At 42.3% G+C, this 20,904-nt stretch overlaps 1 protein-coding gene across 1 annotated transcript in view; it reads left to right on the top strand.

The window, feature by feature from the left end:
• Window positions 1–20,904, top strand: part of TIAM1 (TIAM Rac1 associated GEF 1) — an 82,868-nt gene that overhangs the window by 57,197 nt on the left and 4,767 nt on the right. The window contains 9 exon segments of the mRNA XM_068425207.1: window positions 2,879–2,982; window positions 11,297–11,476; window positions 11,890–11,958; window positions 12,263–12,388; window positions 14,055–14,163; window positions 16,356–16,535; window positions 16,663–16,781; window positions 18,567–18,675; window positions 20,228–20,286. Coding sequence (XP_068281308.1) covers window positions 2,879–2,982; window positions 11,297–11,476; window positions 11,890–11,958; window positions 12,263–12,388; window positions 14,055–14,163; window positions 16,356–16,535; window positions 16,663–16,781; window positions 18,567–18,675; window positions 20,228–20,286 — 1,055 coding nt within the window.

Below are 20,904 nucleotides of genomic sequence, written 5' to 3'. Positions count from 1 at the left end.
CCTGTGTTTAACAGCCAGCAGATAAACCTGCTAAAGTAGACGTTGGCTTTGGCAGGTTAAGACATTAGAGATACCCTGAGCACATGTACTGTGTGACTGCTTATTAAGGCGTAAGTGAAAGATTGCTGTCTACTGGGTAAAAGTGTTTATACTGCAGGAAACAGATTAAGTGGTGTTTTAATATACAGGAAAAGAAAAAGTGGTAGCTTAAAAGCAAAAACCGAAACCTCCAAACAAACATTATTTGCCTTGGCTTGGGGTGAGAAACAGCTGTAAGATGTATTTCACATAGCTTATAAAGGGAAATTAGTTGCAGTGAAAAAACGGAGACTGCCCAAAACAGATTACGACACATAGCACATTTTTTCTCTTATTTTTTAATGGGTACCTTAAAGGTTTTAAGAATTTTTTCACACATTAATAGAGAGACCAGAAAGCTGATAGTCCAAGTTGATAAAATCTGGGCAAGGCTCAGAAAACCTAACTTCTTACAGAAGAAACACTTCTTCAAATAGGTTTTGTGTTGCCAAACAAGCCCTACAGGCACATCGTTTAAAAAGGTAGACTCTGTCTTTCCAGAAGAGAGGCATGTCTTCCAGAAGCTCAGCTATGAACTACTTTTTATGTCCTTTTAATTTCATTTGGTGTCCAATTTAGCTCCATCCCAGTATGCAGAATGTGTTCTGAATTTATTTCTGGATTTCTGAATTCCAATTTTTCCAAATTATTTCTAGATTCAACAAAGTGGAAATCTTGTGCAGTTGTGCAAATTGTTTTTTGGTAATGGTGGCTGAAAGCTTGCAAGAACGTTGGGTACTGAGGAACCCAGACCTGGATCTCTGCCCTCAGTCTTGATGTAGAGAACCTTACCTAGGATGTTTTGGTGAACCAACGTTGTGCGTTAACATAAAACTCCTTGAAAGAAGAGCAGTGGCTCTTCAATTGCAGCGAAGAGGCAGCAGAATTTTTCTTACTCATTTAGGAAACATATTTCTTCGAGACTATCATTTCTATATAATGAAATATATTTAATTCCAGTATAAATATAAACAAATATACTAGATGTCTGTTATCAGGGTTTATTTTTTCAAAATCCCTTAATTTTAAAGCAGCTTGCCATTTTATCTGAATTGAAAAGACCATCCACGCTATTATAGCCTTTTTGGCCAAACCACACAGTGTTTAACTGAAATATATCAGTATAACAGATGTGTGTTATCATCACTGTGGCCTTTTTACTCACAGCATTGCTATCTAGCCGAATGCTTCTTATAGACAAATATACGTGACTTACCTAAATTGAAATGTCTAATTGAAAAATAGCAAGTAACATGAGAGTCAGCACGGGACTAACATAGAAATGGTGCTGCATCTGACGTGCTCAATCGCTGTTAATCTTTGTAAAACATCCATATTTCTACCTAGTAGTGAATAGGAGGGGATGGCTGCTGGACCACTGGCTGCTGACAACATGATAGCGTGCTGTTGGGCTGCTTCTGTTCGCAGGGTTAGCAAACAAAAAAACCCAAACACTGGTTTGAAAAAAATTCTATTCTGCCACAGAAAAGTGTCAGTTTTCCACCAAAATGTTTAAATGCTACGTGCTAACAATACAACCAAAAATTATGTTACTGTAGTCTACTGAGTCTCGAGTTTTAAAAAGTGGGGATTTTCTGTGTTGCTGCATCCATTGAACTTTTGTTAGGCTTTTCTGCATTACCTGAAGAATGAATATAATGGAATAAAAGGTATAACCCCTAGTGGGACATTCACTGTCCTGTTCATGTGGCAGGATGCAGGCAGGGAGGCATACTCAGAAACCACCCTTCCCCGTCCAGCCCCAGGAGTAGCACCGTAGAAACAACTCTTCCTTATGGGGTTGAGGGGAGGAGAGGGGAAAGATAAAAAGGAATTAGTGTGTGGACTCAGCTGCTGTAAAGTTTCTCTTTATTCTGGCTTGAAGGTCTGTTGAGGCATGCAGGAGTCTCCTGGCAGAGTTCAGTCCATCACTGGTCGTTATAATTTGCCATAGCTAGAAGTTGAATGTGTATGATGAAATCTGTTTGTCTGTGAAGACTGGGTAAGGTGTAGTAATACTGCTTCTTACAGCTATTTGATTCAGAGAATAAGATGCCAAGCAAGGTTATTTGTGCACAGAGCTCTCAGGCTGGGATTAGTTCTCTTCTTTCTTTTGTCACTTGCAGGTAATTCATCGTTTACTTACACGAAGTCGCAACAACACAGTCTCCATAAGAGTGCTGAGGCATAGGGGTGCATAGTTGTTGCCATGTGCTGATGGAAATGAAATTTAATTTTCAGTTAATGATGTAATAGACTCCTAAAAACTGCTAAAAACAGGTTTGTTTCCTTAAAAATCAACATCGAAACTCAGTAGTGGGTGTGTTAGGCCAAAACTGGAAGCAATTTAAAATCATCACGTTCGACTTAACTCGGAGGAAGGGCTGACCAAGGCTTGCTTCTTGGCACAGCCTGCTCGTTCACATACTGCAGTTTCCATTTGAAACCACTGAAGTATAAAGGTAGGCAATTGCTTGCCAGCAAAGAAATTAATACTAAACATAAGAATTTCAGTGTGGCATTTTAGCCTTATCTCTGAATTGGCTTTGTAGTTTCCAGCTAAATAACGTGTCTGGCCATAACCTGTTTATTTTTACACCTGTAGTTAAACCTGGCCCCCACTGTAAACTGAGGTAGTCCTTTGAGGTCATTGAGTGCCTCAGGCATAATGTCTTGTTGGCGTGTACTTGTGTGCAGGATGGGGCTTGGCCCTCCATGGGAACTCCATGTCTGTTGTGCCCAGCTTTTTGAAGTTTTGGAAATGATGGCTGGGTTTTCACACACATCTCAATTTCAGCAGGGCACTCGTTTTGTGGCGACCCGGACAGCTCTGTTGAGACAGCTCCAGAGGAGGCAGAAGCGCAAGACTTGGAGTCATCTGATGAGGCCGATAAGATGAGCAAGGTGAGAAAGTTTCATTTTCACATGACAAGGAGTGAAAGCGCAGTACCCTCACAGCTGATGTGCTGGCTTCACAGCTGAACACGATTACAGCATCTTTCCTGGGAAAGCGTTAATCTTACTTTTAAGGTGTTTACAGATGATATTGAGTGTAACAAACTACAGCTTTGATTATGGCACATCACTACCTCTTAAGCAAGACTAGTGCCCTTTTTCCAGGGTTGGTTCACATCTTCAGTATCTTGTCATAATATTCCCACATAGTTTTTAAATGGGCTGGTTTATCACCTCCTTCACCAGAGCAGGTCAGCTAAGCCAAAAGATCAGGTGGATTATTACGATTTCTTATTCTTTCTTGATTTCTAGACATAGGAGGAATGTAAGTTAAACAGTATTTCCTTAAACCAATAGCATAGTGCACATGCTAGTTTTTAAATGCAAACTAATTATAGCCAATCTACCTTAAATTGAAGCAAAACTCTCCAATTACAGCTAAGAGGTTGTGCAAATGGATTGCTAATTGCCATCTATTAAGGGATGGGTTTCGCAGTGGTTGGTAGTTTACACTTGCTCTAGTGCTGGGGAGCTTTACACAACATAAGGTGTGATGATTAGTGGCCTTTGCTGCAGAATCAAGTGAGATTATTTTGAAGGCACTGATTGCTTTTAGGTATTTGTTGCATAGGTGATGGTGAGAGTTTACAGCTATTTTTCTACAGAATTAATGATTTAGTGAGTATCAGATCTCAGTCTGTGCTTACATGCAGGTGTGTGTTTTCTCAGCTCTTGTTTTAACTAAAATGTGTTACAGTGAGCTCTGAACTGGTCCCTGTGCTATTCCACTTGTCATTGTAGCAAAAGGAAGGAAAAGACCCTGGCCTCTTGTTTCCTGATCTCTTATGTCACACTAGCCTGTAGTTTTGTCTTTGATAGCCAGACAGTGGAAGTCAGATAAGAGGAAACATTCCTATGCATGAAATATATGCAGAGCTTGCATGCAGAGAAGGTGATTACTCATACAGTTTATTTCCAGGTTTTATTACAGGACTTCTTCTTGTAAGTACAAAGAATTTCTTCTTGAGTTCAAGTGGAAGTGTTTGTTGATACTTTGGGATTTTTAACTGTAAATATGTGGGATTTTCATATGCTCTGAAAAGAGTCTCTCCTGTTAAACACTGAAGCTGTGGAAGAGCACCGAGCATAACACATAACTGCTTGGGGAATAAATGTTCTTGCTGTGTTTTCCGTAGCTTTCTATTTCTGAACCTTGTGACAGGCTGTGGGGTTCCATTTTGCATCTTGCCTCCTGGATCTTCAGAGCTGTAATTGCTTGAAGCAAGGCATAAGGATTACATGATTAGCCTCGTGGCTCAGCAGATTTAGTTAAACTGAGAAATGTGCGTTAGCAGCTCTAATACTTAATATTCTTATATTGGAAGAGTAACTTTAACAAGCCTTGGTTTTCAACGAGAGGAGACTCTGTCTTTCTGCAAATGAAATGTTGACATCAGTACATGTTTTCTTTTAAAATTCAGAAATATGTCTTGTTTTGTTTTTGTGGTGTAGAAGGGAGTGAGGCATTTTACTTCAGATTCTGTTTGTTATGGGACAAATGGTCTTCCATAAAAAAAAGAAGCACACTTGTACATGTAGTGTATGTTCAGTGTGTTCAGTTTGGTAAACTCACAAATGCCACTATCCCTGTTCATGTAGAAGAGCTCTGTAAGTGGGCTTTCTTTGTGGTTCCTCTCTAATGAAAGCTGCAGAAACCCCCAAATTATTTTGCAGTGCCTATAGGCAATTCCAGTATACGGTAGCGGGGAGGGTGTCATTGCTTGCTAATCACACGCTAATTTTTAAATACAACGACAATGAAAAAAACCCCTAACCTAAAAAAGCTCAATCAGTGGGAGGGTTTTCCTAATCCCTTTGCTTTTCTGTGTGCTTGGAAAAGCCACTCTGTGTGGGAAGTAGGGAGTCTGCAACATACGTTTCTCCGTGGAAAGTCACCACCCAACTGGTACGGTGAGGTAAAAAGCAAAGGTGTTTACCTGTCCACGCACTGCCGCACCTTTCCATGCTCCTAGGATTATGGCGCAGAAGATTAAGCTGATGTCCTCATGCTGTTTACACGGGTTATTTTTGTACATGGGAAACGAAACACTCTGCTCTCATACCACCAGGAGGGGCATGTTCCCCTCTATCACAATTACTGCCACAGCTTCCAGTCTCCCTTGGATGGTGGAGTTCAGGGGAGACTTTCTTTATTTTCTGCCATTCTTGGCAAAAGCAGGGCAGGAGCAGTCTTAACTATTTGCCTCTGGCAGCAGAAGGAAATCCATTTTAACGATGCTGGAGCCCTCCCAGCTAAATGCAGAGTTCCCCTTCTTTCAGCACAGAGGCAGCATTAGCAGCTGAAGATCCGAAAATAGCGTTTGGGTTGTCTTTTGCCTTGTGATAGCATGATCCTGAGGCAGGGCTTAATCCTGCAAACACCACCGTTCCACTCCGCGGTGCTGGTGCTCTGCTGATGCCCACAGAGCACTGCAGAGGAGGAGAGCTCCGAGCTTCTCTGAGGAAACTTCCCGGCTCTCCAGCCAGCAAAGTGATCCTAGGGGAGAGTTAATAATTCATGGGAAAAGGAGAGGAACGCAGCGTTGCAGCTCTCCTTCATCCGCTCTTGTAGCACAGGCCAGGTAGGCTTTTTATGAAGGTAAGCTGTGTGAAATCCTACCAAAAGCTGGGCTTGAGTCCCTTCTGACTTACCTGTAGCTTTCTCATGTAGGTGATAGGTGGATGTATAACACAGGAGGTACTCGAATGTGTCTTCCCTTCTCCTCCTCCCTCCCAGCTGTCTCTTTCCCTTCCCCCAGACCAGCATGTGTGCACGTGGGTGTGTGTTTCCTTAGTAGTGGTGTATTTGCTTCTTAATCTGCAAAAGCCTCCAAGCTGTTGATGGTGGTGAAGGATTTGGAGGGTATACTAGTAGCTCTGAGGATTCCTCGCTTTTCTGAAAATCTTGTCTTCTGTATACCCTAAAGACCTGATAATGTAGAGTTTACTTCACCATCACTATTGTCAAAGAAATCATTATAATAATAAGCAAATATGAGATGTCTGTAGAACTATTCTGATAAATACTAGAAACCCGTTTCCAAGGTGGGTTAAGGCATTGGCAGTGCAGTGGTGTGGGATAGCTGTTGCTCTCTGGACTTGCTCCCTATCTAATTTCATGATGCCTTCCCTGCGTCAACCAGCCTTCTTAAGTACAATATCTCTTGAGTTGAAGTCTATGTAAACAGTAGCAAGCAGGTACAGTTTCTGGGTGCAACTCTTTTCCTTAAGCCATGCAACTGGCAGTGGCCTGAGTTGTGCACGCAGTTGCTTCTGCTCTGGGGTGGGCTCCTGACTTTTCTTTCTCTCCCCATTTCGGTGGGAACTAAAAGGAGGAGAAAGCTGGGAGGGAGAATTGTGGGGAAAAAGAACGCCTTCTCTCTGCCACCTCCTCAGGTTTGTTTTCGTCTAGCATGTGAATTCAAGTTTCAGGCTGTTTAAGAAATCTAGTTGATGCCCCTCTGTCAGTCTCCAGTTCAACAGCATATCGGGAACATTTACGTACCACAATAACTTCTTAAATGATTACTTGCCTTTGTGGTGACCTGAGTGTTTTGGCCTTTTAAATATTGTAGAATAAATTGAGGTTCAAAGGAGGTACCCTGAAAACTGAGTGTGTGTGTGTGAGTTCTTAATGTTGCAGGTTACCGAAGGCTAAGATAGGTGTTGAGTTGCATCTCAAGATCAGTCTTTGTGCCTAGTTTTTCCTGTAATGGTCCTTTGAATGTAATTGGGGATGTGTTTTAAAAACTATCATCAATTAAAATACTGCAGGACACTCATTTCTCCCTAATTAAAGACATCTGCCTTTTGAAATGAAAGCTAATTACCTTGCAGCACTTGTGCTTGGGGGAGTGTGCTGTAATGGGCTGTATGTGTACATGCTTATACCATTTAAAGGTATTTTTTCTGAGAAAATAGGTCGTCTTCTCCTGCAGCATTATTCAAGACCAGAATTAAGTCTCAAAACCTTCAACGTGTTGCAATAGATGTGAAAGGATTAAAACAGGGATTTGAGGGATAGGTTTTCCAGTAGCGTAACTGGCTTTTTAAAGTTCTTTTAATTCTGTGCCTCTGTCCCTTCAGATGTTTAATATTCTTCAGCAGTGCCGTTCGTAGCCAATCGTCTTATGCTCGGCCACAGACAACTGACATTTATATTCCCGGGCTGCCTTCACCCCTGCTTTGCTGCATTTCAGCCTCTCTGCTGAAGTTTTCCTCTTAACAAGTCTATGAAAAGCAGCATTGAGTTCTCAGCTTTGACTGGTAGCCAGCTCTTAATTGCAGCTAACGTGGTGAGCGAATGAGGCCGGCGGCAAATGACACATGCGGAAAGGCTTTGCTCAGAGAAATATGGTCACTGCCCTTCCTTATTAAAATGCAGCTGTCTTCTGTGTTGTGTGCTGAGTAAGCAGCACAGAGTATCTGTCTGCGAGTGGGAAAGCCTTTCGGATCAGCTGAATATGTGGAGAACTGGGATTTTCCTGCTAGATGAGTGACAGCTCTGGCAGCACTGCCTTTCCAGCGATGTCGGCTCTTTGGAGAGTTAACCGTAGACTCAAGAACGAAAGCGCTGGGAGAGCCGGTGACTCGCTGTACCGTATGCTGTATTTGGTGAGCAGATCTACTGTGAAACGCGACTAGTCTTAAGTGATTAGCAGTTAAACGAATTTTCATGCTGTTTTAATTTTCAGGTTATAAATTTGAGGCTGAGCTGTAACATGTATACCCTGTAGAGGCTTTTTGTTATTGTGCAATGTCATTAGCAGTCCTGGCAATGCATGTGAGGATGAAATTTGCCTGAGTTTTATTTGGGAGATCAATACTGCTTAGAGTTTGCTGTCTGTGATGGAACAGAGGTGCTGTGTGGCGTTCAAGGGGGCAATCTGCCTGATGCCCAGGCACTCGTATATTTTTATACAGTGAGCACAGGGGGAAATGGCACTCGGCTCCCACAACTATATAGGGCAGGCAGCTAAAACTCCCCACTGTGTGCAGCATCAATATGCTTGATGAGTGTAAGGGAACGTGCATGGGAAGGATGTGAGCTTAGCTCCTCTTCTGAGCCCCCAGCAGAGGAGAGGTTAATGTACTTGCAAAGTAAACTTGGCTTTATAGCCCAGTTGTGCCAGCCCTCCATCTCATTTTAAGGTTGCTAAATGGGATTGCTCGCAGAATGGTGCCTGAAGTGTGATGCCGTAATTCTCCTAGAGAAATCCTGGTTCAGTGCTATCAGTGTCGCAGCTGGCAAACAGAGCTGATACTGGGAGATAAAAGGATCTGTTTCTGTTCCAGACCTTCCCTTCTCTATCCACTTTCTCTAGGAAAATGGGGACAGAGAGGCTTTTCTTTATACAATTTCAGAGTTTCCAGCAAAATAGCTGTGTTCTGAACCTCCCTGGGTGCAATATGCGTCTGCTTTTTGTCTAGAAATTGATTTTTTTAAAGTAAATATAGGGTAGACAGGATTATGTTCAGGAATGAAACAAGACAGTTTATTCAATGAGCAAGCAAGAGAATAGGTTTGTGAACATTATCGTGCTTCAGACTTTTCGTCTGTCCAAAGAGTACCGGGTGAGTGCTACTTGGGAAATAGGTAAAAAGATGTGAGGCAGGGCAGTGGCAGGGCAGAGCTTGGTTGCTGCTGGCTGGAGCTGCGCATGGCTGAAGTCAGCGAGCGGTTTATTAAGTGTGCAGAAGTAGAGATAAGGCTTTTAAAAGACTTCTACGCTTCCCTTTTGGCAGATGGGTGTAACTATTCCTTCTGGGGCAGACTGCATGCCTATATGACAGTTATCCAATTTTCAGCTACTTGTTAGTGTTTAGCTGGTGTTTCATGGTGTAAGTGGATTTTTGCTCTCTCTTTCTGGGTGACCCATCTTTCCCTGCAACTTACCATAAGTGCATGCACAGGATGGTGAGCTGTCTGCAGGGTGTCGAGCATGAACCGCTTAAAACACTTGGTTTATTATTGGAGTTTGATTACACACTGTGTTTTATACATTCTAACTATTTTTATTTGTACGTTTGACTCTTAAAACAAGATACCACTGGATATGTCTTCCTCAAATATTCTTTCACAAAATAGTCTTAACAAAGCTAAGCATTTCTGAGCAAAACCCTGCATATCCTGGGTCTCTGCAGGCTCAGATTAGCATATATTAATTGTCAGTTCTCTGTCCTTTTCCAGCAGAGCAGGTAACTCGGGCAGGTTTTTTGCCTGTGCTGAAGTCAGGCTTTCATCTACTGCACTTTGTGGTTTTGGGGCTGTTGGGTTCAAGATTGCACCTGTTAAAATCTAATGCAAACTTAACCTAAAAGTTTGAGTATGCTTTATACTTAAGAGTACAGTGAGTATAGGAAGGATAAATAAAAGGAACTGCTGAGAAATAAAAGGAATTACTTTGACTAATAAATCTTAACTCTCAGTGACACGTGCCATTACCAGAAGCTGAGTTAGTTGGAAATAGGCTGGTTCAACTCACTGCTTCTCCCTGCCCTCAACTTGCAACATTTCTCTTTTCTTCCTCATATGAATTAAACCTCAGATACTGAAGACGAATATTTTTCCTATAATAAACTTTGTCCAAGAGGCATTTCTCTATAGACATCAGTTACAATTAGTTCATTGCTTACATTTGTGTCCTGAAGAAAATTACCCTTTGTATAACAAGCATCTTTACTAATATGCCTTGCAGTGGTACTCTCAGGTGATCACTTAGAGCCATAAGATACCTTTAGGGAAAGCAACTTTACTATGGAAGGAAATGCCTTGCTTGTCACTAGCATGATTAATGCTCCTCTTGGGCTTCGTGGCTGCGTAGCGCCGTAGGTGCACTGAAAGGGGAAAATAGCGATGTGTGAGCAGACTGTGCAGCTTAACAAATACTGAGATTTTTCAGCAGTGGGTTATCACAAAGGTGTGGGGTAGTGAAGGCTGGTGTAGTTGCTACCAGCTGGTGGGAGTGAAGTGAAGTGACCTCCCAGGGATCAGGGCTCTGTCTCCAAACTACAGGGTGGTGGTGTGCCTTTTTCTTTCCTTTTTTTTTTCTTTTTTATTTCCCCCCTCTCCTCTCCCAGCATATTCTCTGTTTGAACAGACTAATTTTCATAGAATCATAGAATCGTTTTGGTTGGAAAGGACCTTTAAGATCTTCGAGTCCAACCATTAACCTAACACCACCACCATTTTGGATGAGTTGTTTTAGTATGAACTGAAGGTCTATAGAGGCAGTGCTGGGAAGTCACTAAATCTGGATTAAGATACCATGGCAGGATTAGAGGCAGAAGGTTAGAGAGATGTGATCAAGTGCTGCAGCTCTTTTCCCTCCCGTGCCCCCTCCAGGTCTCTGGGAGGGATGGAGACAGGGCACGCCACAGCTTTGGCAACCCTAGAAGCCTGGGGCTGTCGTCACTGACACCAGAGACTATACCTGCTCCAAACTTTTCAGCATAACAAAAGATGTGAGAAGATGATCTAACATGAGGAGGTGAAGAGAGGATAACTGTCTGTATATATAGACAGCTGATTAAACATTAAAGAAACCAGCTAGCTGTAGCAGCTCTGAAAAACCTGACTTATGGGAAATAAATTCACCCTGCAAGGCATGCTTCCAGACACAGAACAGGTATATGGTTACTTTCCCAAAGAGCTTGCGTTTGAAGCCTTGAGAGGCTTTGGTTCCCCAAATGGCTCCGCTTCCCTGAAAAACAGCTTCAGCTGTTTCTGTTTCCGCATTGTCTCCTTGGCTGTGTTGACACAGCTATTCACAGGACTGTTGCAAACTAGATTAGGGAGCTGGCAGAGGGCTGGGGTGTGAGTTTTGTTGGCACAGTCATTTTTGGTTCTCGATTCTTGGGCCTTTTCGTTGTTGTTTTTCTATCTTAAGCGCTGGACGAGCCTGTTTTAATTAAGTTCATGCTTATCTGAAACCAGGAATGTTATTGAACAGCACTTCAATCTTCAATTAACTTGAATTGTACAGCTCTTTTTTCATATTTTTTTTTTCCCCCCTTTATCCCCAGTCACTGAGAGATAGGGTAGACAGATGTATAAAGTGATGTGTGCACTTCTGGACTTTGGTGCTTGTTAAAAAGCCCCCAAGCTGCAACTGCTTAACTGCAAAGGCTTCTCAGCTCCATTGTTCCTATAGCTCTTACTTAAAATATTACTGCTGGTCTTTCCTCTTCCTTCTTTTTAAAGAGTACAGAGCAGGTCGCTGCTTTCTGTCGCAGTCTGCATGAAATGAACCCTTCTGATTCAAGTGCTCATCCTCAGGAATTCACAGGACCCCAGCTGGCCACCATGAGACAACTCACAGATGCAGATAAACTGCGAAAGGTTATCTGTGAACTGCTCGAGACAGAACGCACCTACGTCAAAGTAAGGGGTCTCGATGTGTTGTTTCAGTCTACTAGTATTTCTCCTCCTTCTGGAAAATTTTGTTAGTTTCAAATTATGTTTCATGCATGTACCTCTTAGTTAACTGTCTGTCCCTAGAATAGTAACTTAAACCTCTGAAATAAGTAGGCTTTCCAAATTCATGTGTTGTCATTTTGAAATTACTTAGCTGTGTGCAGAGGAACACTGCTCAGTGAGATCCGGTATTGATTTTGTAAGTAAAACTGTGTAAATGTTTCCTTTTAATATCTGAAATTCTGTGAAATCCAACTGCTCTGTCCTATGTGTGAAAGGGAAAAATTCATAGACTAGGTAAACGGTGATCTATGCCACTTCAATAAATATTCAGAGGCAGTTTGAGGAACCAACATGGGAATCTTTTTCTGGATTTTTAGGACTTAAATTGTCTAATGGAGAGATACCTGAAGCCTCTACAAAAAGAAACGTTCCTCACACCAGATGAGGTATGTTACCTGTTGCTTATCTTTTTGCCAGATAGCTTATGCACACCTCTCCGCTCTGCCCGCCCCCCAGCTTGGCTTGCTTGTCTGAGCAAGGGCTATGGAGAAATTTTGAATTCCATTTCTTTTAAAATAATGGATTGAGTAGAGTATAAAGGTACTGCTCAATAATGTGTAGTCTGTAGGTTTTTTTCGTGGCATCACACTGATTATACAATTGGACTGAGAATTACTAAAGTTCTAGAAAACGTGATTTAGCTGCAAAGAGATATTTTCAGCATCTTGCTTTTTTTTCCCCTCTCATTAGCTGGATGTTCTTTTTGGGAATCTGACTGAAATGGTAGCATTCCAGGTAGAGTTCTTGAAAACTCTCGAAGATGGAGTAAGGCTGGTTCCAGACCTGGAAAAGCTTGAAAAAGTTGAGCAATTTAAGGTAATCTCGTTGTTTACATTCTGAGTAGTCCTTTAACACTCTTCATCGTATTTGTCTGACTACTGTCAATGTTCATGTAAAAACCTACATTTACTTGCACTCGAGATTAATTTTTAGCTAATACCGGAGCTGTTTGGAAAACATACTGCCACAATTGTAGTTTATGCTACATTTAGCTGTATAGAGCACTAGAAATCTGTAACGCCGTGTGCTTTTAGATGCTATTTTTGCCCTTCCGTCAGATTTCTTGTTGCTGGCTGTCAGGAAAAGCTAGAAATGGGAAGTTATATAAAATCTTTGATCTGACAAGTCTAATGTAGTCCAGAAGCCCACTAGGGCTGCAGATCAGAACTGTAAATTGAATTCTGTATTTGGGCTTTTGATGCATAGCAGAACTATATGGCAACTCCAGCTATCAGCAGATGTACATCAAAGGTAGAAATGTAAACTAAAGATATATAAACTTAATTTAAAAAAAAAAACAGGAAAATGTGGAAACAGAAATTTTGTTTTATTTCTAATGCAGTCATGTACTGGATATACATGGCAAGTAGCTAATTCAATGTTTTGTCTTTGGGGCATTTTACTCCTGCTTTGAGCACTCACCTTGGTAGAGGACAGGATCTCTTGATGAACAATAATAATTCCACTGGGATTGTTCTTCAGCTAACATACAGCCCTGGAAGAACTGCTGAAAGAATTTGTCTTTTTGTGCATGTGTGACTTTGCCATCAGGTGCTTGCTTAAAATAAGCATCAATCATGAACACTGTCCTCTCATAACTAGAACACAGCTTTTGTTTTGTAGGAAATGTGCCCTTAATGGAGAGCACAGAGGCACTTTTTGTAGTGGAGGAAGCCTCTGTTACCATTGTGTGCTCTGAGCTTTAAGACAGGAGTGTGGAAGAAGCCTCCTTATGGAGAGAATTCTGTCTTCTGAGTGCTGCTGCTTCCATCTCTTTCCATAAAAAGTGCATCAACTTCACTTTTGGTTCTGTCCTATGGGCATAGTCTGAAAGCAGCGTGCAAGATGGGATTTCAGGGCTTCGTGGTTTCAGTTCTGCAGTTTGCTTCCCTCTGCTGACTGTAGGCAAGCTGCCTATGTGTTGTCTCATCTCCCCCACCCCATGTTGTCTTGTTCCTAAGTGGGTAGCAGAGCAAACGCTTGACTGTGGCATAGACATCTTAGGGAAAGATTTGTGTTTGGCCCTTAACACAAACTCATTTTCAAGGGAGTGAAGACCTTGGTGTCTTTCTGCAGAGGGACAATAGTCTTGCTTGCAACTCCTTAGTGTCTTGATCCATTACAAAGTCAGATACATCCCATCCTTTCTGTGGCTTCTGGTCATGACTTAGATCACTAAGGTTTTCAGCTCAGGCATTTAAATACAGTTCTGGAGCTGCGAACCTAGTTCCCTCTATAGTCAGTGGTGTCTCCAGATAGTCCTAACTGGAACTTTGCTAATGATGTTAATCACATAGCTGGAATCCAGACACCAAGGCTAGGACTGTTTTCTTGCTAGATGATATGAAAACACTCTGAAAATGCAGTATCCTGTCATCCAAAAGCTAAATGGAAACTTCAGGTGACCTGGCAGAAGGGAAGCTAACTAACTGGCTTTCATGTGCTTTTTTTCCTAATTTCTTTTTCCCTTTTTAAATCCTAGAAAGTGTTGTTTTCCTTGGGTGGATCCTTTCTTTACTACGCTGACCGGTTCAAGCTGTACAGTGCCTTCTGTGCCAGCCACACAAAAGTCCCCAAAGTACTGGTGAAAGGTAAGAGCTGTGTGCTGGACAAACAGACCTGGGCATGCAGAGAAAGAGATGTCAGAGAGACACGTTGGTTTGGGCTGGTGCAGGTTGTCCTTGTGGGTGATGAGAGGTGGCCACTGCACCCCAAACCACGTGGGGCAAGTTGTGGTGGAGGAATTGGGGCACATGCATGACTGGTTGCTCTCCAGGAGCCTTCGCAGTAGGGAAGTAAGTCCGTCTGGCCTGAGAAGCTCACAGAGAGCTCTGTGCCATGGGTGTTCTTGGACCACCATCAATGTAATGATACCTGAGTAGCTTGTTACAAGAGGTCGTTAACCTTGCATGTAGTTTTTCCGCCCACACTTAATTTATTCTCCCCTGACACGTTCAGTTTCTTTTCAGTCGTGTGGGGAGTGGAAAGATTTCATAAATAGGCGATGTGGCGTGTGCTAATGGATCACTGTGTACTTTGGAATCAGGAGTGGTGACACTTGTAATGACCTCTGGATCCTCCTAGAGTTTGTGCTGTCAGTCCTTGCTAGTGGCAATCCCATTGAAGCTCCAGCCAATGTGGTTGAATGCTGACAGCCACTAGGAAACGATCAGCCTGCGAGAATGTTTTATGGAAGCTGTCTAAATATTTTAACTTCACTGCGCTCTCTCTCCCCTCTTTTCCTCCTCTCACCTTCGTTCCAATTTGCCTGAGAAGTTTCCATGGGCAAATTCCTAGCAGAGCTTGGCTTGCTGAGATGGAGATAAATGAACTGCGGTCTGGCTTATAAATGCTCATGGGCCTCCTTGCCTTGGAGTGATGTTTTTTCCCCTGTGAAAGTGTTAATCTCTTAGAGTTAGCAGCGCTTCATGCAATTCATTTTTGGCCAAGACATTAAATAAACAAATGGTTCCAGTGGTAGGAACAATGCCATTAAGGGAGGAGCTCTTATTTTCAAAGAACATCTGGATGCTTGACAATCAAAAGTTTTGGGGTTTTTGTGTTTCTTGGTCGGTTCGGTTTTTGGGGTATTTTTTGGTGTGTGGTTTTTTTTTTTGTGTGTGTGTGTGCACTTTTTTTTCATTTTTCATTACTTGTAAACTCTTATTTACCATGCTGCAAAGAATACTGGGCAGCTCTGTGGAATACATGAATAAATGATTTGTTGCTAGTCACATCCATGCTTTCTTTCGGCGTCATTTTGTTAGACCTTAATATTAAGGCCACAGACTTGGAAGATCTGGTTGTTTTGTTTTGTTTTGCTTTTTCATTGCTGACTGTATTCATGAATGAGAAATGATCGTGCTTGAATTATGGCACAAACAGAACTTAAAATTTTATTCCAGTGATACACTCCGAGGCTTTTTAAGAGATTTATCTCAAGTGTAGTTTGTTGTCCTCAGCAGAGGTGCAGGTGGCTTTTCGATTTGAAACTGAAGTTGCTTTATTGAAATCAGGTGACTGTCTGCACAAAACCCACCCAGCCTCAGCGGGGGACATGGCTCTAATAAAAGCAATTGTGTGGAATTGTTCCTGCACTGAATAACTCTTATGTCTAAAAATGCCGCCTTCTCTATACTTGCCTCCCTGTGCAAATTTATGTTCTAGTGGAGGGTGCAACAGAGAAAATGGTATTTTTGTAAATTTGGTAGCAATCATGTAGAAAACATTATAGCAATCAGGTGTCCAGCCTGCCTGTGCTCCCAAAACATGGTGGGCTATCATAAGTTTACTGCTTCCTGCCTCCTTACTTGTTCTTGATTTTTGTTGTTGTTCAGTACTGCATTGTAAGGTTTAACGAGGTAACAATAACCCGACTCACCAATATTATAGGTGTACCTGTCAGACTAGACTCATGAGTAGTGACTTCTTACAAATATCCAATTTGAGCCTTTTCTTAAAGGAAACAGGTAATTAAAACAAATTATGCTGTGCTGCTCTAAAATAGTTGCAAGGCCAAAAATACTGTGGATAGTAGAATTAAAAACTGCATGTGTTAATACAGTAGGTGGGTGCCTGTTGTTAAATCATAAATAGCAAGTCTGTGGCAAAGTGTCAGTAACTCAAAACCAGAAGTGCATAAACCTAATACAGTGGACCTGATAAATTTGCACTTCCTTGCAAAATGTCTTCAGATAAATGAATTTAAAGCTGGAAAAGTTACTTTATCAGGACAGCTGTTATGATTTTTGATTTATCCAATTGCTTCATTTTAATCTTCCAGCCAAGACAGACACTGCTTTCAAGGCATTTCTGGATGCTCAGAATCCCCGACGGCAGCACTCTTCCACGCTGGAGTCTTACCTCATCAAACCCATCCAGCGGATACTGAAATACCCTCTCCTGCTGAAGGAGCTCTTTGCTCTGACTGACGTAGACAGTGAAGAACATTACCACCTTGATGGTAAGGAGCTAACCTTCGTTGCTCTTCCCTGTTTAACCTCTGATCTGGAACCCTCCTCCTCCTGCTTCCTCTCAGAGGCTTAAAAATACCTTTTCTCTCTTCCCCTATCTCTCTGTCTTTCTTCTAGTGGCCATAAAAACAATGAACAAAGTTGCCAGCCACATTAATGAAATGCAGAAAATCCATGAAGAATATGGGGCAGTGTTTGACCAACTCATAGCGGAACAAACAGGAGAGAAAAAAGAGGTAACAGATGATCAAACTTAAGAGAAAAAGGCTGTTATTTTGGTGCCTGCAGTGTGAATGTTAAATTGTATCGAATATTTACCTTTCGTGCTGTGTCATTTAAGTGGATCCTGGTGCAAACAGATAAATCCCAATCCAATTCAAAAACTGCTTTTCCATGTACGGTTCAGTGAGTGGGACCAGTGTAAAGTAATAGTGGGTTAATTCACCTTCAGTGTTGTGCTTGGGTCAAAATTACATCCCAACCTGCAGCTCACTGTTTTGAGGTCCGTGTCTTGGCTCTCCTCATTCCACATTAATAATCTTGCCCCACCAGTCTGAGCGGACTGGCGTGCTGAGGCAAGTCTGTACTTAGCTCTTTAATCACTTTAAAGAGATTGAAATGTGAGGTGTGGTGTATGAGAAACTGCTGTTTCTCTTTTAGAAAGTGTGTTAGTGGGCTTGATATGTGAGAAAGCCTTGGGCTTTGGTCTAGGTGTCTCATATGGCGCATATGCAAATACATGAAGATACAGTGTGGCTTAGTCCTGGCTGACCATCTGAGAAAAGCGTGGAAGGTGTCTTGAAGTTTCAGACTGAGACCTGGACTCTCCATTTACGGGTAAAACATAGGTCTGCAGTCCAGCGGTGCAGTGAAGGAGAGTGACGGGCAGTAAGGGTGGAATGGAGTAGGGTCAAGAGGGACTCAAGGAAGAGGTAGAGACACGCTAAAGGGCCGATGGGAGCAGTGATGTGAGTAAAGGCTAGAGAGAGGCATGACCATATGAAGTAATGGTAATGGGGTTTTACCAACAGCCAGGGTGAAGAACAAACATAAAAGGCATTGGGCTAGAAGGCAAAGGAGGTCTGGGATTGAGTAGTGTTGAGGAAACTTTGGGTGTGAGGGCTGGATAGCAGCAGCGAGGAGGAAGGATCAGATGGTGGGTAGAGGGCAGAGACTAGGGTTGGTACTGGCAAGCAGCAGTGGAGAGACTGTGTCAGGACATCTGTTGGCAGAGCAATCGTTTGGTGTTAATCTGGGAGAGGAGACAGTAAACACATATCTTAGTGTTGCTCTTGTTATCGGGGAGACCTCAGGTTGTGCTGGTGGATCCGTGGTGTCCTTTGGCAAAAGTCAGACTTCACTGAGAGGAAGGTGGAGGAATGGGATAATATGGCCTCTAGACAGGGGATAGCCCTTGATTTGTCACTCTGGGAGACCATAAGTTAAAGTGAAAGATCAGTTGCTGCAATGTTAGTAGGCATCTCCCAACAGTTGTTATGAACTCCTTTATTAGTCTATTTTTTCCAGCAATGTGGTTTCCACAGATGAGCCTTTGGGCGAAATCAAGAGCCATAGCAACTGTGGGGAGGAAGTGCTTTGACTGCTTTGTGTGATGCGGTCTCCAAACTTTATCCCAAACTGTGTGTGTGTGATGGAGGCTATGCTTAAATGTTCAAACCAAATGGAAACTGGTAGGGAGAAAGATGGACAAACGAGCAAAAAATGCAAGGAAAACATCTAGGTCTTGCCCTGACTTCCCACCAAATTATGAGAGCTGGACTGAGTTTGAATTCTCCTAATTTATGCTCACCAATTAAGGATTTGCATGCATCTATTGCCAGCTGTCACAGTCTGTTTGCACATGCTTGCAGTCATCTGATTAAATATTCTGAAAGTTTGCTTGTGGGGCATTTGTTTGTTTAAGAATGAACTTCAAGCAAGTTTTCTTGAACTGAAAATTGAAGTAAGCTTTCTTGAACTGATTACGCATTGTGCCTTTGTGCATGTGTTTGTGTTGGCAGGTTGCAGACCTTTCGATGGGGGACTTGCTCTTGCATAATACAGTGATATGGCTGAATCCTCCTGCTTCACTGGGGAAATGGAAGAAGGAACCTGAGCTGGCAGCATTTGGTTTGTATCCTAGTAATTTTATTTTGGATGCCTAAAAGACTGTCTACTGTGCCTTAGCAGATATTTGTTGAAGGTAGTTGAGCATTGCCTTCCGCCAGATTCGCTGGAACCTAAAACCATATTTGTCTCTTCGCTGCAATGGTCGAATTCTGTTCTGTGTTGATCTAAATCCGGTGAAGAATTTGGAGATGACAGCTCTAATAGTGCAAGAGTTTCTTAAACCCATATCCAAGGCTATGAATTGAGAGCTATATATTTGCCTTTGAAAAGATATAGTTCAGTAGTCTGATCGATGCCAAGTAACTCTACTTCACATCCTGTGGGATGGGATTGGAGGCTTGAAGAGGCTTTGCCTTTTTTCTCTGTGCCTTTTGCCAGAAAGGACTTGTATGTCTAAGCTTTAAAAAGTGCTTAAAAGCTAAGCCAGGACTCCCAGTGAGTTGCTTTGGAGTGGTCTGTCTCCCTCCAAGTAGTCTAACTTGGGTGGCCAAACTAGAAATTGAAACTGCTGTTGGCATAGATCTCAAGGTCTTTCCACTGCATTGGAGTATGGTCCCTTGGAAAGGTATATGATCGCTTATATTGGCTAGATCACATCTCTCTTACTTTCAGAATTATACCAAGTAATGCAGAGTATACTAAGTTTTCTTTATTTGTTCCTAAATTTTTTTACACGCAACGGGCTTTTTCCTTGTTGTTTCCAGAAAATGATGCTGGTTAGGAAGCCAATGATTTTTATTTTTGTGTTTGTTTTATACCAAACAGATAATGAGTGAAAACTCTTTCAGCTTTGCGCTGGAAGAGCATATAAAACTTGATTGCTTTCCTGTAAGTTGGGAAAGCACCTGGTCATACCCTGAAGCTGAGGAGCTTCATGAAAGCTGCTAGGAATGTGCAGCAACTCTTAATTACTCCGAAAAGCTTTCAATTGGTTTCATAAAATGTCCAAAATTAAGAGTCCATGCAATTCAATCCTAAAAGAAAGGGTGCTTTTGAGGCCTGAAGAAAGAGACCACAAGGAAAACTGCAGTCTTGAAGGACAAATTCCAGCTCCATGTGAATGTTATGTGGCAGAAGAGGAATCAGGTCACACCTCTGCCTGCCAGCGGTGCTCACTTTTTAGTTCAGCATAGACCACTGTCCCACCTGGGAGGGGTTCAAATTCTGTCCAAGTGCAGTCTCATCTGCTGACTGGCTGCATGTATCTGGATGCTGCTCACTTGCCTGAGGTGAACTTAGCCGGGGGGATTAAAGTTTTCTAAATTTTTGTATAGAACTGTGTCTGCTTGAATAGTTATTCCAATAACTGGTAAGTTAAACTCTTAAGTTTCAAGTAACTTTGAAGTAACCTGGTTTTGAGTACTAAAAGTGGTTGAGCTTGGGTTTTTTGGGAAGAATATGCAAGAGGGCTGGTAGGTTTACTCCTGCCTTCCCTCCCCGACTCAGGTGAGGGCTGTCTGAGGAGTTGAAAGGTCTGTGTGCTTCAGCGTAGAGTAGACCCGTTCCCAGCCTTATTGACTACATGGCTTTTGTTTCTAACTTTCTTCTCTAGTGTTCAAAACTGCTGTGGTCCTTGTATACAAGGATGGTTCCAAACAGAAGAAGAAACTTGTAAGTTGCATGGGCTATTTTGGTGATGCTGTGTGCATTTGTGGTGCTACAATCAAGATTTGCTTTCCATTAAGGCTGTGGTGCTAGAGTGTGCTTTTGCTTACGTGATTCTTGTCCTCTGCCATCAACTGAGGTTTTGGGTAATGCCGAGTGGCCTGCTGGTTCACCTGGGCACAGTGCTCTGCAAGCGTACGTTTAGCTTATCCTTTACTCCCTGCTGGACTAGTCATTCCTGTGGCCTGCCACATCCATTCCATGCTGTGGAGCGGACTTTCATGAAAGAAGGTGTCACCTTGAACGTCTCTTTTGTGTTTGGCTCTTTGATCACTGTGTATAAATCAAATATGAGAGCTGATGCCTGTCAACTTTCTTATTGAATCACGATGCCCTTGCTTCAGTTCTGGCTATTGCATGCCACTGAGCAAGTGCTGGCTGCTCTCAGCTAAATTAGGTGTGCCTATAGTATGTATCGGGGATCCTGCTGGAGTTTGGGATTAAAAGTTAAAGCTAAGCTTGGCAGTAAATACGTGCCTTGCTACAATAGGGAACACAGTTTATAGTATTACAGAAAACTTTTTGATTCCCACGTATGGCATAAACCAAAGTGTGATTTGAAAT

This window comes from Nyctibius grandis, chromosome 2 (assembly GCF_013368605.1).
Source record: "Nyctibius grandis isolate bNycGra1 chromosome 2, bNycGra1.pri, whole genome shotgun sequence".
Taxonomy (NCBI): domain Eukaryota; kingdom Metazoa; phylum Chordata; class Aves; order Nyctibiiformes; family Nyctibiidae; genus Nyctibius; species Nyctibius grandis.
The sequence above is the reverse complement of the archived record's forward strand: the minus strand, read 5'-3'. Positions and strand labels throughout refer to the sequence as shown.